The sequence below is a fragment of the Coregonus clupeaformis genome, unplaced genomic scaffold (assembly GCF_020615455.1).
Source record: "Coregonus clupeaformis isolate EN_2021a unplaced genomic scaffold, ASM2061545v1 scaf0402, whole genome shotgun sequence".
NCBI classification, from domain to species: Eukaryota; Metazoa; Chordata; class Actinopteri; order Salmoniformes; family Salmonidae; genus Coregonus; species Coregonus clupeaformis.
The window spans coordinates 369,936-387,959 of NW_025533857.1; the positions used below are offsets into that span (position 1 = coordinate 369,936).

The 18,024-nt window shown below is 43.3% G+C and overlaps 1 protein-coding gene across 2 annotated transcripts; it reads left to right on the plus strand.

The window, feature by feature from the left end:
* The first annotated feature begins 3,309 nt into the window (after nucleotides 1-3,309).
* LOC121556673 (oocyte zinc finger protein XlCOF22-like) lies at nucleotides 3,310-8,849 on the plus strand. 2 transcript variants are annotated; one of them, XR_006658631.1, is made up of 3 exons: nucleotides 3,310-3,338; nucleotides 3,533-3,709; nucleotides 8,810-8,849. XR_006658631.1 is itself a non-coding variant. In XM_041870563.2 (2 exons), the coding sequence occupies exons 1-2, from the start codon at nucleotides 3,330-3,332 to the stop codon at nucleotides 4,967-4,969; spliced, it is 1,446 nt and encodes a 481-aa protein (XP_041726497.1). In that variant the 5' UTR covers nucleotides 3,316-3,329; the 3' UTR covers nucleotides 4,970-5,176. The 2 variants fall into 2 exon arrangements, 1 of the variants encoding a protein (XP_041726497.1); XM_041870563.2 differs by lacking the exon at nucleotides 8,810-8,849 and having other exon boundaries at nucleotides 3,316-3,338; nucleotides 3,533-5,176.
* The last annotated feature ends 9,175 nt before the right edge of the window (nucleotides 8,850-18,024 follow it).

Sequence of the window (18,024 nt, forward strand, 5' to 3'; positions counted from 1 at the left end):
TTTCCACTCCACCACTACACTCCATCCCGTCCTCCTCAACTCCTAACCCCCCTACCTTTCCATCCATCTCTGCTCCAGTCACAGCCCAGTGTTGCTCAACCACCTCCACCATATTTCCTCTCCGTTTCGTTTATCTTTGTTCAACTCTATTAACTTAGCTATATTGAATAATTGTTGTTTATCTAGCCTAATTCACCAAACGCCCGTTTGACAGAATGTTTAGATTTTCCCTCCTCATACGTCACAGCGGTTCTTACTCCCATCTCCCTTCATGCTCACAACAATCCATGTCTCAATTGTCTCAAGACTTAAAAATCTTTTTTTATCCTGTCTCCTCCCCTTCATCTACACCAGCGGTCACCAACCGGTCGATCTTCAAGGCATTTCTAGTCAATCACCAAACATTTCTGTAGAAAAGCCAACGATAAAGGCCTGCGCTCCTTTAAAAAATGTTTCCGTGTTGTGCTGTTAGCGGTAGGTGCACTTGATTCAGAAGCCCTGCTCGCCGGATAGGGAAAGTGTTCCCATTTTTAACCACTTCATTTGTCTGAAAAGACTAACTCTGCTTATCCCTATGGTGGACCCGGAGATCTGTGGCATAATCGAGTGCGCCTACTGCGCTGACCAATCGAATAGCTCAAATGACCAATTGAATAGCTCAAATCACGACCACAGCAAAGTTTGATATTAGAGATTTCATAACTTTTAAAATCATTACCAGAGAGAGACTGTCAAAGAATACAGCAAAGAGCTGGTGTTTTTATGAGTGAGTTCATGTCTAAGATTTTATTCAGCACTGTCAACACTGTTTTTATTCAATACTGTTACAAAACATAAAACGCGCTTCTCCCTACTTCCACTCGCGCTGCAGCTGCAATGAATGAGTAGCCAAGTGTATCGATAGCCCTGCGTTTGTATTATTATTAGCAGCTCGTCGTGTTTATTTTAATATCAAGGAATATTTCACTTTCTCTGGTCATAAGAACAATATGAATTTGTGCATGAGGTAGATGCGGTGCGACTCAAGTTTCGCCATCAAGTGGAAGACTAATGCTGTGTCCAAAACAACTGGGAACTCGGAAATCTTCCGACTTCAGTGCATTCGATAAAACTGGGAACTCTGAAAAAACTACATCCGACTGGGGAAAAATCGTTTTGAATGATCATCCAACTCGGAATTCCATGTCGGAAACTCTGGCATCTTTCTAGAGCTCAGACTTTTAGACCTGAAGATCACTGAGGTCATGATCTCTTTTTTTTTTCTGGTTCCCAGTTGTCTTGAAAGCACCATGACCATCAGATGCAGGTACCATCAGTCCAGTAAAATAATAAAGCAAATTATTTGCAAATAGTATCCGTGATGAACAGTTTAATTGGGTAGGTTTAAACTTTACACCTACCCTTTCTCTGGCACACACTCCAGTCCAGTTGGTGGCGGTAATGAATCACTAAAGTTGGTTGCCAACCGCCATTTAAAAACCACTGAAGAAGTGTAAACGGAAGTGAAGTGACCAAGACAAATTTCTACTTTAGCGTTTATATTGTTATTTAGTCGTGTATTAATACCCTGGAACTCAGAATATGACTCATTTAACTGCACCGCATCATATACTTATCCCCGGCAGTCTTTAATTCGCGTTGTAGACGGGACTTGGTTGATAGATCTGTTATCTAGGTAACGCTAACTATCTAGCTGCTAACGTTAGCTAACAATGGCTAACTGTATGGTTTTTCACACTCAAATAGCCTCCATCATGGAGGTGCTAGCGAATGCAGCCGTGGCAGAGGTCTGTAAACTCGTAGACGACGACTATGCAGTGTTTCGTTTGGAAATAACTCAAAGCCAGAAAGAAAACAGTGCATTGCGAAAGAAACTACAACTACTGGAACTGAAGGTGGCACGTGAGCGCGTCCTCGCCAGTCGTCCAAGTGGTGTCAAGATCCTTGACCGATACAGAGGAATGGCAAGAGGTACATTTTGCCGTGGTTGAGGGGCCTGTCGCCCCGTTCACATCTGCACATGTTTGAAATTAGATGTGTTAACCACATATGGTTAACCATTGTCGGGAGACCTGATGTTGAATTTCATGACATTGGATTCCACGCCAAATGAGCGTTTGGATCAGGAAAGTTCTCTCTCAGGCAGTGGTGGAAAAAGTACCCAATTGTCATACTTGAGTAAAAGCAAAGATACCTTAATTGGAAATGACTCAAGTAAAAGTGAAAGTCACCCAGTAAAATGTTACTTGAGTCAAAGTATTTGGTTTTAAATATACTTAAGTATCAAAAGTAAATGTAATTGCAAAAACTTAAGTATTAAAAGTATAAATCATTTCAAATTCCTTATATTAAACAAACCAGATAGCACAATTTCGTATTTTTTAAAAATGTACAGATAGCCAGGGGCACACTCCAACACTCAGACGTCTCTCAGAAACAAAGCATTTGTGTTTAAGTCTGCCAGATCAAGTGGAGTTGACCAGGGATGTTCTCTTGATAAGTGCGTGAATTGGACCATTTATGTCCTGCTAAGCATTCAAGATTTAACTTTTGAGTACTTTTGGGTGTCAGGGAAAATGAATGGAGTAAAAAGTACATAATTTTCTTTAGGAATGTAGTGAAGTAAAAGTTGTCAAAAATATAAATAGTAAAGTACAGATACCCAAAAAACTACTTAAGTAGTACTTTAAAGTATTTTTGCTTAAGTACTTTACACCAACTTTTAAAAGCGCTGGTATATTATATCATATTTGTATCACCCGAAGCGGTAAAGTAACTTAAAATATAATTGTATTCAACATTCTGGCATGCAAAGGTCGTGAGAGGAAACGTTCTTGATCCAAACGCTTATTTATTCCTAAAGTAGAATTCAATGAAATTCAACATCGAGTATCCAGGCTAGGTTAACCAGAATTGGGTCTTGGTCAGTTTTGAGTTAGTATGCAATAATTCTCCTGAATATTTAGTTAACTTGCAGAAAGACACACTATCATATTATAACCAGATAATTGATTTACTGCATTAAAAAAACAATATGATGCATGGAACATAATACATCGAATTATAAATACTGTATCAAGAAGTTATGGTATGTGTTACCTTACATCCTTGCCAATTGTACACAATGTCAAAACTGTCAATAGTGTACAGATTAAGCATTGACAGTAGCTAACCTAACCACCTCTTTACCCCCAATCGCACTCTCAGGTGAAGGACATCTCAATGGAGGCCACAGGAGCTTTGTGAAGCCAGCGGGACACAATACATGGAGAGATGACCAACCAATCACTGTTGATGAGGGGAGTGGAACCTCAACCCAGCACGTTATCATGATAGAGGTTAGTGTAATAGTATTACAACAAAATGACAGTACATTAAATGTGGCCAGTTTATTTCAGAAAGGCTCCCCTCCCGCTTGCTTACATGTACATCCTCATTTATCTGCCATAGGGGAGCTTGTGAGACTTCCCTACGACATTATTATCCAATTCTACTCATGTACCGGTAATAACCTCCCCTTTTCTTGTGTCAGTCTGCAAATGCAGAGGCTGCAGGTCCTGGAGTCAAACTGGAGAGGTCTGAAGGAGATGAGGACCTACGACACAGCAGAGACATCCAGACTGGAGAGGCTGGAGAGCACCTTGTAGCCACCGAGGACCTCACCACCGCCGCCGCGCCCCAGGACAGGACCAAATGCAGCATCACGGAGGTCAGTGGAACGCCGAACGCCGTCCTCAAGACAGAGACAGAGACAGACACAGAGACTTTAACTGTAACACGAAGGCTTTTACACACAGGATATGAGCGATTAGACACAGAGAGACTGGGCTGTCCTCCTGCTCCTGGCTCAGAGAACTTAACAGTATTTCACCAGAGTCAGGGGACAGTTAATTCCCGTGGAGATGGTGACGTGTTAGACACTGGCATTGATGATCTGTCTTGTTCTTATTCTACAGAGATGGACCCTGGCAACATGCCCTTGGGTTTAGAGACACAGACTGATCTGTCTAGAGGGGACTGGAACCGGTACAGTAGTAGTGTATACTCTGAAGGGTGCCTAGATAAGAAAGGGGAGGTTATAGTGGTGGATGAGGTGACTGTGAAAGTGGAGGGCGACGCTCCTCCCACATGGAATGCAGATAGTCACCTAGGAGACGGACACTCACAAGGCAGAGATTTCTTACATTACAGGGGAAATCTAAATGTTGCCACCCACTCCCCTTTACACACGTTCAGGGATCGCGACCCAGTGTCCACGTCAATGGCACCTTCAGAGTCACACGGCTGCGTGATTTCCGATCAGGTATTACATTTAAACGATAGGGCTAGAGCCCAGGCTCGTGCAGGGGGAGCAACAACGGTCGGGAAAGAGAAACTGGCTAACTGGAATGCAGACGAGATTCACTTAGGAGAAGGACACTCGCAGGGCAACACTAGTGACTTCTTAGACTACAGGGAAAGCTTAGAGACTAATCTAAATGTTGCGACCCACTCCCCTTTACACGCAGTGTCCATGTCGATGGCACCTTCCGATTCACACGGCTGCGTTATTTTTGATCAGGTATTGAACTCAAACGACCAAAGGGCTAAGGCGCGGGGAGGGGGAGCAACAACGGGCGGTAAAGAGAAGCGGTTCCTCTGCATGTTCTGTAACAAAGGCTTCAGCTGCTCCCAGAAGGTGGAGATCCACCAGAGGGTCCACACAGGGGAGAAACCATACAGCTGTTCCCAGTGTCACATGTGCTTCACTCATGCTGGCAACCTGAAGAGGCACCAGAGGGTCCACACAGGGGAGAAACCTTTCAGCTGTTCCCAGTGTCACATGCGCTTCGCCCAGGCTGGTGATCTGAAGAGGCACCAGAGGGTCCACACGGGAGAGAGGCCATTTGCCTGTACGCACTGCGGGAAGAAATTCTCGGAGAGGAGCTACCTCAGGATACACCAGCAGAAAAACCATTCCACTCTATAAAATAGAAGGTAACCATTCCACTCGATGGTTTCTGACGTTTAGATCAAACCCTGCATTAAAGACAAGGTTAATTTTCATTGTCGTCAGCAGAAAAGATCCACAGATGCATTTGGAATAAGGAGAGCAACAGATTAAAGTGTTGAATATTCCTGGGTAGAATATTGCATCCAGACATTGTGTGAGATATATATATATAAAGGGAACACTTAAACAACACAATGTAACTCCAAGTCAATCACACTTCTGTGAAATCAAACTGTCCACTTAGGAAGCAACACTGATTGACAATACATTTCACATGCTGTTGTGCAAATGGAATAGACAACAGGTGGAAATTATAGGCAATTAGCAAGACACCCCCAATAAAGGACTGGTTTTGCAGGTGGTGACCACAGACCACTTCTCAGTTCCTATGCTTCCTGGCTGATGTTTTGGTCACTTTTGAATGCTGGTGGTGCTTTCACTCTAGTGGTAGCATGAGACGGAGTCTACAACCCACACAAGTGGCTCAGGTAGTGCAGCTCATCCAGGATGGCACATCAATGCGAGCTGTGGCAAGAAGGTTTGCTGTGTCTGTCAGCGTAGTGTCCAGAGCATGGAGGCGCTACCAGGAGACATGGAGGAGGCCGTAGGAGGGCAACAACCCAGCAGCAGGACTGCTACCTCCGCCTTTGTGCAAGGAGGAGCAGGAGGAGCACTGCCAGAGCCCTGCAAAATGACCTCCGGCAGGCCACAAATGTGCTTGTGTCTGCTCAAACGGTCAGAAACAGACTCCATGAGGGGGGTATGAGGGCCCGACGTCCACAGGTGGGGGTTGTGCTTACAGCCCAACACCGTGCAGGACGTTTGGCATTTGCCAGAGAACACCAAGATTGGCAAATTCGCCACTGGCGCCCTGTGCTCTTCACAGATGAAAGCAGGTTCACACTGAGCACCTGTGACAGACGTGACAGAGTCTGGAGACGTCGTGGAGAACGTTCTGCTGCCTGCAACATCCTCCAGCATGACCGGTTTGGTGGTGGGTCAGTCATGGTGTGGGGTGGCATTTCTTTGGGGGGCCGCAGAGCCCTCCATGTGCTCGCCAGAGGTAGCCTGACTGCCATTAGGTACCGAGATGAGATCCTCAGACCCCTTGTGAGACCATATGCTGGTGCGGTTGGCCCTGGGTTCCTCCTAATGCAAGACAATGCTAGACCTCATGTGGCTGGAGTGTGTCAGCAGTTCCTGCAAGAGGAAGGCATTGATGCTATGGACCGCCCGTTCCCCAGACCTGAATCCAATTGAGCACATCTGGGACATCATGTCTCACTCCATCCACCAACGCCACGTTGCACCACAGACTGTCCAGGAGTTGGCGGATGCTTTAGTCCAGGTCTGGGAGGAGATCCCTCAGGAGACCATCCGCCACCTCATCAGGAGCATGCCCAGGCGTTGTAGGGAGGTCATACAGGCACGTGGAGGCCACACACACTACTGAGCCTAATTTTGACTTGTTTTAAGGACATTACATCAAAGTTGGATCAGCCTGTAGTGTGGTTTTCCACTTTAATTTTGAGGGTGACTCGAAATCCAGACCTCCATGGGTTGATAAATTTGATTTCCATTGATAATTTTTGTGTGATTTTGTTGTCAGCACATTCAACTATGTAAAGAATGTCATTCATTCAGATCTAGGATGTGTTATTTTAGTGTTCCCTTTATTTTTTTGAGCAGTGTATATAAGGCATATAAACTCAGCAAAAAAAGAAACGTCCTCTCACTGTCAACTGTGTTTATTTTCAGCAAACTTAACATGTGTAAATATTTGTAAGAACATTACAAGATTCAACAACTGAGACATAAACTGAACAAGTTCCACAGACATGTGACTAACAGAAATTGAATAATGTGTCCCTGAACAAAGGGGGGGTCAAAATCAAAATTAACAGTCAGTATCTGGTGTGGCTACCACCTGCATTAAGTACTGCAGTGCATCTTCTCCTCATGGACTGCACCAGCTTTGCCAGTTCTTGCTGTGAGATGTTACCCCACTCTTCCACCAAGGCACCTGCAAGTTCCCGGACATTTCTGGGGGAGAATGGCCCTAGCCCTCACCCTCCAATCCAACTGGTCCCAGACGTGCTCAATGGGATTGAGATCCGGGCTCTTCGCTGGCCATGGCAGAACACTGACAGTCATGTCTTGCAGGAAATCACGCACAGAATGAGCAGAATGGCCGGTGGCATTGTCATGCTGGAGGGTCATGTCAGGATGAGCCTGCAGGAAGGGTACCACATGAGGGAGGAGGATGTCTTCCCTGTAACGCACAGCGTTGAGATTGCCTGCAATGACAACAAGCTCAGTCCGATGGTGCTGTGACACACCGCCCTAGACCATGACGGACCCTCCACCTCCAAATCGATCCCGCTCCAGAGTTCAGGCCTCGGTGTAACACTCATTCCTTCGACAATAAACGCGAATCCGACCATCACCCCTGGTGAGACAAAACCACGACTCATCATTGAAGAGCACTTTTTGCCAGTCCTGTCTCGTCCAGCAACGGTGGGTTTGTGCCCATAGGCGACGTTGTTGCCGGTGATGTCTTGTGAGGACCTGCCTTACAACAGGCCTACAAGCCCTCAGTCCAGCCTCTCTCAGCCTATTTTGGACAGTCTGAGCACTGATGGAGGGATTGTGCGTTCCTGGTGTAACTCGGGCAGTTATTGTTGCCATCCTGTACCTGTCCCGCAGGTGTGATGTTCGGATGTACCGATCCTGTGCTGGTGTTGTTACACGTGGTCTGCCACTGCGAGGACGATCAGCTGTCCGTCCTGTCTCCCTGTAGCGCTGTCTTAGGCGTCTCACAGTAAGGACATTGCAATTTATTGCCCTGGCCACATCTGCAGTCCTCATGCCTCCTTGCAGCATGCCTAAGGCACGTTCACACAGATGAGCAGGGACCCTGGGCATCTTTCTTTTGGTGTTTTTCAGAGTCAGTAGAAAGGCCTCTTTAGTATCCTAAGTTTTCATAACTGTGACCTTAATTGCCTACTGTCTGTAAGCTGTTAGTGTCTTAACGACCGTTCCACAGGTGCATGTTCATTAATTGTTTATGGTTCATTGAACAAGCATGGGAAATAGTGTTTTAAACCCTTTACAATGAAGATCTGTGAAGTTATTTGGATTTTTACGAATTATCTTTGAAAGACAGGGTCCTGGAAAAGGGACGTTTCTTTTTTTGCTGAGTTTATATGTAAGCCTAAAAAGTATTGTTACATATTGTGTTTGTACTGTGTAGGTTATATGTTGACATAACTATTTCATTACTTCCATTCAACTACTTAAATATTTCCCCAAGACACTTTTAATGAGAATCATTAAATGTATGCAGTTTATCAAGTTAATTATGTTTTTTTAGGAATGTGTATATATGGTTTTCATATGGTTTATTTAAAACTTGTTCATCTTTAATAAACACAAAATGGGACTTTTCATTCTAAGACTTTTATTGAAACTGTCTTTAGTATACATCATATCTGATCTGCATACACCCAACAGCGCTTTATAACCATTATAGACTTATTAAATATATCTACACAAACCCACACACTAACAAACACCTACTGTACACGTCAAAATAGTTTAGTCAGGTTTGTCTAATGATTACTTATCATTTTATGTCCACCATGATGGGTTTAACAACAATGAAGTCATTCTGTAACTACAGTATTTGGTTTGTATAGGACTCAAACATAGTGGGGATGGGTAAACACTCCATGTTGAAAGTGTGTTTATTATCTGTGTGTGTACGTACCTGAGGGTGTGTATGTCTGTATAATCTGTATCACCTGTCTCTTCAAGGAAGAGGAGGGTCCAGAGGTGCTGCTGGTGAAGGAGGAGGGATGTGAGGAGGGTCTGGGTCATGGAGGACAACCAGACTACACCACCTCCTGAACACACAGAGGAACCAGCTGAGCAGCACAGGACCACGCACAGTCTCACTGAGGTGAGCCCACTGACCTACTGGTTGAATGGTATTAGGTCAGGGCCCGGATCCACAAAGCCTCTCAGAGGACTGCTGATATAGGATCAGTTTTGCCTGTTAGATCATAATGAATAAGACCATATAGACAGGTGATCTGGGCTTCTACTGTGAGACTCTTTGTGGATAAGGGCCCAGTCCTTTCAATTATCAAACCATTAAAGAGATTTTCTGGTTATTTTGTATACTTTTTAGCCAGTAGTTTTGAAAGTAGCGCTCACGAGCCAAAAGTGGCCCCCAAAAATACTACATCACGTATGTGCACCATGTCATTGCTCCCTTTCTGCTGTGTCCACTGAGCCGTTGGGCCCGCCCTGCAACCTCATTGGAGATTGCTGGGCATGCCTCTTGCTAGCTGTCACTCAAATTTGGCTAGAAGTTGAATTGCTAGGGGTCTGGCCGACGTGGGGGGAAATGTAGGGAAAATGGCGTAGCACAGCTTCCAGAAAACAGTTGCATTCAAACAAGGGATTTCGTTGTTAATTGAGGTAACACAGTAATTCTGCTCATAGATTATGCATGTATGAACTACACATTGACACATCCAGCCCAAAGTGGGAGATTTCAAATAAACTGTCTTAGTTGCAAAAGGACAGGAGCATGTCTTTAAAGAGTGTCAAGTAATTAAATTAACTAACATGTTTGCATAGTACTCATAGCAATTCCTCATTGCCCAGTCATAAGATGCTCCATAGCAGGGTGCTCAGATCAGATTTCTTGATCCAACATTCTCTCACTCTGTATCTCTTACAGTCAGTAGACATGGGAAGATTGATCTGCTGTTAGTCAAAGATGAGACTATAGAAGACGGACCAGAGATCATTGGTCTGCTGAGTGGACTAAAGATGGGGGAGCAAGGTAAGAGAGAAATACATATAGCCTACATACAGTAATAGATTTTTAATAGGAATAGTGATGCGCCTGGCTATTATTTATTTATTTCTTCATTCATAAAATAAAATCAATACAACTTACAGTATGATTAAATACAAAAACTGACTGTATGAACTTGACCAGATAATTGACCCCAAAAAACTCCAAATGCAGAGTTCTCTGCCATGTTTTTAAAGTCTATTTTCTAACCTCTTCCTGCAGGTGGTTGGTTGGAGGCTAACAGAGGAGACTGGGCGGCCATCTTGGATTCCCAGACTGGTGCAACCAAGGGCCCAGGGAACGACATCACCAAGCAGGCCAGGACCAGAGGCGACATAGTGGAGGTCAGTGGATGGGACAGCTTCCTGAACTCTGGGCTGGGGAAGAACACTGTTAACCACAACCAGAAACAGACAGTCGAACACAAAACAACAACCAAACTTTGTCTCCATAACAACAGACTGCCTGAGACCAGGGCAAGGCGTAGATTTGGTCTGCGGGGACAGGGACGTGGCCGTATGCGGCGGGAGAGAACAGACAGAGACTCTGCTAGCAATACTCCGTCCTGCTCCTATAGTTGTGATTCAGAGACGGATGGCGCCTCAGGTTAACACCCTAACAGGTGCTGCCTTCAGCCTGCCTTCTATAGGATCTATCAACTGGAACATGGACCCTGTGACAACACAGACACAATCTCCTTATGTTAAACCAGACCTCAGACAATGCCAGTGCCTCTACACAAGCCCATTGACAAATGACAGTAGTAGTACCGCTATCAGTAGATCCGGTGGCAAAGAGAAGCGCTTCCCGTGTTCATTCTTTTGGAAAGCCTTCAATTTCCCCAAACAGGTGGAAATCCACCGGAGGATGCACACGGGGGAAAAATCTTTCGGCTGCCACCTCTGCCGGGCTAGTTTCTCCCAATTTTCCAGTCTGAATAGGCACCAGAGGGTCCACACAGAGGATAAATCCTACAGCTGGCCCCAGTGTGAGAAGATGTTCTCCCACCAGCACCAGCTGAAGATGCACCTGAAGGTCCATACGGGAGAGTGGCCGTTTGCCTGTATACACTGCAGGAAGAGGTTCTCAGAGAGGAGCTACCTCAGGATACACCAGCAGAAAATGCACACAGTCTATGTATAGTGACATATAACGTATTACTAGTTAGTTTGTAGTTAATTCTGTTTGTTTTGTATGTAGTAGGGAACTGGATGAGGTGAACTGAGGAAAGAATGAGTATGATGAGGCAGAGTAGATGATATGGTGATGGTTGGTGTGGTGGTGTCTGTAGAAATGCTTCACTGATGAAAAGTGACAACCTTGTCCTGTTGTTTGATACTGGTGTTTTATAATGAGGAAATGATAGTGCCTTAATTCATGTTTACTTTACATAAAGTGGTGAAGCTGTGTGTAATGTAATGACAGTATTATAAATATGAATTTTATCAAACTAGGGTACCAGATTTACAGAAAATGTAATGTGTTACCATAGTGAGAAAAGTTATTCTACTGTCACATGTATGGTTTTGTGCAATAAAAGTACTGTACTTCACGTTGTGTGAGCGTATGACCATTTTGTTGAAATTGACTGTGCTGACTGAATTGGTTATTTTTGTATCATTGCAGTTTTCCTTATCTCAGTCGAACCGAAACATAATTAATTTTTGACTCAACACATTGCCATTTTTTTGATAAACTCCAATGACTCCATATTGTTAGGTATTTGAATCAGTGTTAGAGATGGGCTTGACTGTGGTTAATGTTTTATAATATGTTTATGTGTGTACAGCAAAGAGTTCCTTATATAAACCTTTATGCGTTTCTGTTCAATTTGTCTTTACAGTCTGCAATCCGTGAGGACCTGCTGATATCTGGTGTTGCTGGCGGGAGAGACTTGACCTCTGAAGCGGCTGGTCACAAACCCTGGCCCCAGATCAGGAGCCGTCCCTCTTCCTTCCTGAGTCAGAACCAGGACCAAACCACGAGTGACAGATACTCCACCACAACCACTACACAGAACACAACCAGTGGACTGAACAACCTCAGTCCTGGTGGTCATCAGAGAGACCGTGGCCCCACCCTGGGCATAAGCCTTTACAGAGAGTGGTGGGAGTCTACCAGCAAGTCTGTCTTCTCCGTCAGGGTCTTGTTTAATGCCTGGTGACTGGTTTCATAGAAAGCCTGGAGCTGGACCTGTGTCTAGCCTTCCTCAGCTACCTCATGGTTACCCCACCAATACAGACATGGTCAGGATGGACGTTCACCACAAGAGGTACCTAGCCTATAACACAGCACACAATCCCAACAACACCCAAACAATGGCTAGAGGTCAAGGAGGGAGCTCAAAGACTAACCACCTCTGGTGTTATTGGGTCACAACATGGGATGCCGAGCATTAGGACGCATGCTTCCCAGCCAAAACAGTTTGGAAGAGTTTGTGGATATATTACGATGACATTGTGTAACTTTTTTTGTTCGTTTTGGACATAGAAGGTTTTTTCGGCTGTTCGGGCACACACCTTTTTTTCCTGGAGGCAAACCGAAGTTCGGAGCCTAAGTCTTCGCCCCTTCGTTGGAGCTAGAAACACAAGCATTTCTCTACACCTGCAATAAAATCTGCTAAAATTATGTGTATGTGACCAATAACATTTTATTTTATTTGACTGGTCAACAGTAGAGATTCTTCATACAAGTATTTGTCATTCAACGAGAAACGACTAGTTTTCGTGCACATTTTTTCGTAGAGATATACTGCGCCAAACATCTTAGTTAGCTGAAATTGCTCGACTATGACCTCCTCGGCAAAAATGTCAGATTTCTTGAGTTATTTTAGATTAACGCGGACTATTTTGAGGAAGTGTGTACTGGATACGGTGTCTCAAAATGGACTAACGGTACTATTGCCGTTTTTCAAGCGAAGGTCTTAAGGGAGTATTCGAGCACACTCGTTCGGTTAGGCGCCCGCCGAACAGAAGAATGCTGACGTCTTTACAAGAGCTTCTCCTTCGAGAGTAACACAGGAGTGTCCACAATGGGTAGAAATTATAGCAGTGTGGCTTGAGATGTACACAGGGGATGTCTGGGAAGAATTCTTTAGCTGATCATCTTAAGTGTCTTGGGGTAAGAGGGTAATTAACCACATACCCCTCATTAACCCTTTGTTGACTTGTCATTTGAAATAGACTTGGGTAAATACCTGTTTTTAGATGGACAGTAAATCTAGGTTCGAACAAGGACAGTTGAATATTTACCTTACTGAGGTGATGTAGGTGGAATAGTAATTCTATTATTTTCTACTCTATTCTTGCTAACACGGTGTTCTTTCTAAAGTCTCTGCTCTCAGCTTGAAAGATACTGATCAAAGGAGATTGTATGTAATGTAATAAGCAGTACCGTATTTCAAAGAACAGTGCGCATCCCTTTTTCATTTAACCACACCCTTGAACTATGACGCCAACAAATAAAATGCATTCTCTTGAGTGTGATTACATGTTCCTCTCCTGAAAACCCTGAGCAGTCAACAGATGGTGAACTCTCAGAAATTGAACGTGAGAAAAGTGAATAGGAAGAACCTGGGCTGACAGGTGAGGTGAAGGCTTCCAAACCTCACCCCAATGATCAGGAAAATGCCCGAGAGGACTCGGGCCCAGTGGGAGTACAATTCTTGGAGCGCATGCTAGCAGATACCGATAGACTTCCAGTCATCGTGCTAAAGCTAGTTAGCATTGGCTCGCGAAACTACCTTTAACTTCCTTCATACTGGACACAGAGACATAAAAATGATATCCACTAGTTCATCTGACTCTGGGGAAGTAGTATCCCTTTAATTGTACTGCACAGATGGAAAGGAAATCCCAGAAGATTGAATTGGTAGTAGCAGCAGAGAAGTTTTGGGGTGTCAGATTTTAATGCAGAAGTACCTATGGGGGGTTTTGAGAGAAGGGGTTCCAGCCTCCCAGGTCGACGGCCTAGTATAGGACCTGTTAGGGCCAAAGGGGTGGTGGGGTGTGTTGGAGGATAGTGCTATATAGAGCAATTTTAATGACGTCTTTTTGTAGGCACTAACTCCGCCATGGTTTGTTGGACAAAGACTATGGGGAAATTAATGGAGGTTTTGTAGGGTTTTTGGATAAATGCCGGAAATAAGGTCTGTGGTAAACACAGGCTGTCTGAATACCCAGACCAGTGTACTACATACTTAAACTGCATAGTGTGTACTCATCGTCGCATACTATTTATGACGTAATGTTTAGTAAAAAGTATGCATTATGCCAAGGCCGTAGCGTTCTACCTTGCTATGGCTTCGCAGATATAAACCGGAAAGTGCATCCTCAATCTCTGGATAAACAGTTCTACATCCAAATATTATCCCTACTTATAAATCTGTTTTCAAATATGTTCAATTAAATAGTCATGGTCATTTTAAGGACAACAAAACACAACTTACATTTTAACATGGAGCCTCTTTGCTCGTCTTCTTTGCCATCTTCAATTCGTTTTTTGTTTACTTGCAGAGAACTATCAAATCTCAAAGCCCTCCTTTTTTCCGATTTGAATGCATTGTGGGTGTGAAATTCCCAAAAAGTTTACCATTCATTCATACTACATGAGAAGCCGAAATGAGTGAGACATTCGGGCATTTAAAGCATACTCAATTTTCGAAATGTCACATAAGCAAAATATAAGGGAGTTGTACTCCAGTCTAGGAGGTGGCGGTAATGCAACATATTGGATGCCAACCGCCGTTAAACCTCATCGAAGAAGAAGAAATGTCACATACTATAAAACAAAAAAAATTCACATACTCAAACGGCCTTTCTATTTAGGATACTAGTATGGGTATTTGGACACCGCCACTGGCTTATGAGGTCTTATACGTTTTGTTCTATGACAATCAATCAGCTAACATCAAGGCCTAAAATTAACTTTTTGGTCCACCAGCCGAAAAAAATCTACCAGCCACTCAGATTTTTTACCAGTCAAAACATTATTGCGCCATAATTACATTCAAAAAACAAAAAACGGATGACCATGCTTTGTAATGTTTCTAAAACAAGAAATGTATTAGTAAGTCGTAATGTGGTATATTGCTCAATTTCATAATTTTTTTGGGTGACTTCAGACTTTTAACCAAAATATCAGATGAGACAAAATGTTCAGCTGCCCCTTTAAGGGCGGGTGGTAATGGGGCCACTTGAGTTGTCACTTGTGTCTGAGATTTAGGATCTGACAAGGTCCTCTCTTTGCTATCAGTTGAAAAACAACCGAATTTATGAACAAAACGATGTAAACTGCCAAGAACATGAGGACAAAGTCTCACTTTGTAGACTTTTGAGTAAATTATATCAATTTTTATGCCTGTGCACAGCGCCTCCAAAAATGAATATATTAGCAGTTCACTCAGAGCGCACAGTTCTTCTGCCAAGCAGTGTTGCTGCCTGAAGTGGGATGTAGGATTCCTATTTCTTTGTGCGATTAGCAGCTTTGACACAAAACAGCAGAAATACTTTGAAAACAGCTACCGCAGCATTTTTCTACAATAAATCGCCACTTGCACATGTGCTCATACTTTTTACTATTTTTATTTGCAAATGTAATGCTCGCAACGTGGCTGGTAAAATAAGACATTCTTACCAATACCTAAATCTACCCGCATCTGGCGGGTGTTAATTTTATACCCTGCCTAACATCCCTATTTGTGAATTTGTAAGCACTTATGTAATCAAAAAACGCACAAAAGCTTCATCATTCATAAAGGTCATGTTAACTAACTGATATTACCTCAGAGAACAAAACATCCTAAGCTTTCCCCAATAGGAATGGCAGAATGAACCAGAGGTAACTCGTTCCGGTTTTTAGGACTACAAGCTGGCGATTTCCTCGACACCCCCATTTCCTTTTTTTTGTGAACAAATGTGCAATGCACTTTTCTTACTCTGAAAGGCGGCAATACGCAACAACGCGTCTAGTCTGCCGGAAAACTACACGAAGAAGTAGTAAACCGAAGTGAACAGTGACAAGAACAGTTTCCACGTTAGCATTTTTGTTTGTTATTTAGACATTTATTAACACCCTGGAACTCAACATATGATTAATTTAACTGCACAGCATCACTTAATCACCCCGGGTAGTGTTTATTCGCGTTGAAAACAGGACTTGGTTGATATAGGTGATATAGTTAACCCATGCTAGCTGCTAACGTTAGCTAACAATGGCTACCTGTAACTCTAACGTTATGGTTTTTCACACTCAAATAGCATCCATCATGGAGGTGCTAGCGAATGCAGCCGTTGCAGAGATCTGTAAACTCGTAGACGACGACTATGCGGTGTTTCGTTTGGAAATAACTCAAAGCCAGAAAGAAAACAGGGCATTGCGGAGGAAACTACAGCTACTGGAACTGAAGGTGACACGGGAGCGCGCAGAGAGGACAACGCGAGAGCGCGTCCTCGCCAGTCGACCAAGTAGTGTCAAGATCCTCGACCGATACAGAGGAATGACAAGAGGTAGGCTACATTTTGCAGAAGGCCGAGGCTGCGGGGCCTGTCGCCCCGCCCACGTTCCCCTCTGCGCATGTGTTCAGACGTCTTACCCAGGGATGGGTCTTGTTGAGTTTTTGGATAGTATGCCGTACTTACATTTTACATTTTAGTCATTTAGCAGACGCTCTTATCCAGAGCGATTTACAGTTATTGAGTGCATATGATTACTTAGCTAGCTATCGTGCATTTTTTTTTAAATGTTACCTTTATTTTACCAGGCAGGTCAATTAAGAACAAATTCTTCTTGCACAAAGACACAATCATATTCTAACCAGGTTCTTGATTTACTGAATTTCCTATTGTCACACTCAATTAAAATAATGTGATGCATTGAACATAATCAATAAATAGTATGTCAACAATTTATGATAAGTGTTACCTTAAATCCAGGGCCGGATGACAGTGCAAATAGTCTGGGTAGCCATGATTAACTTTACCCAGTACCAGGATATTTTTGCCAAAAACCTGGTTGCCTCAGCCAGGAGGCTAAAACTTGACCGCAAGTGGATCTTCCAGCAAGACAATAACCCCAAGCACACATCAAAATCCACAAAGAAATGGTTAATTGCAATGGCCATCTCAGTCTCCGGACTTAAAATCTATTAAAAACCTGTGGTTTGAATTGAAGAGGCACAGACAAACGATATCAAGAATCTGGAAGAATTCTGTATGGAGGAATGGTCTAGAGCCTTGTTCACATTGGCAGTTTGAAGTGACTCAATATATATTTTTTTGCATATCTGATTTGAATCGGTTCTTTTTCCTGCAGTCTGAACAGCCAAAAAGCACATGGAATCAGATATTTCAAGCCACATTTCAAACCACCTTTGTAGGTGGTTTGAAATCAGATACAAATCTGATTCCTAGCCATGCGACTTGTCTGAACGGTCAAATCTAATTTATTTGCTCTCAAGTGGTTGACTGTTATTTGGCATATCTTGTTGCTTGCTATCTACTCCGTTGACAGATTTGACAAGATCATGTGGTAGCTAACTAGCTTATTCATTGTTTACAAACAAATGAGTGAATATGCTAGAAAGCTAAACAGCTACCAAGCTACAGTTGAAGTCGGAACTTTAAATACACCTTAGCCAAATACATTTCAACTCAGTTTTTCACAACTCCTGACATTTAATCCAAGTAAAAATTCCCTGTTTTAGGTCAGTTAGGATCACCACTTTATTTTAAGAATGTGAAATGTCAGAATAATAGTATAGAGAATTATTTATTTCAGCTTTTATTTCTTTCATCACATTCCCAGTGGGTCAGAATTTTACATACACTCAATTAGTATTTGGTAGCATTGCCTTTAAATTGTTTAACTTGGGTCAAACGTTTCGGGTAGCCTTCCACATGCTTCCCACAATAAGTTGGGTGAATGTTGGCCCATTCTGACAGAGCTGGTGTAACTGAGTCAGGTTTGCAGGCCTCCTTGATCGCACACGCTTTTTCAGTTCTGCCCACAAATGTTCTATAGGATTGAGGTCAGGGCTTTGTGATGGCCACTCCAATACCTTGACTTTGTTGTCCTTAAGCCATTTTGCCACAACTTTGGAAGTATGCTTGTGGTCATTGTCCATTTGGAAGACCCATTTGCGACCAAGCTTTAACTTCCTGAC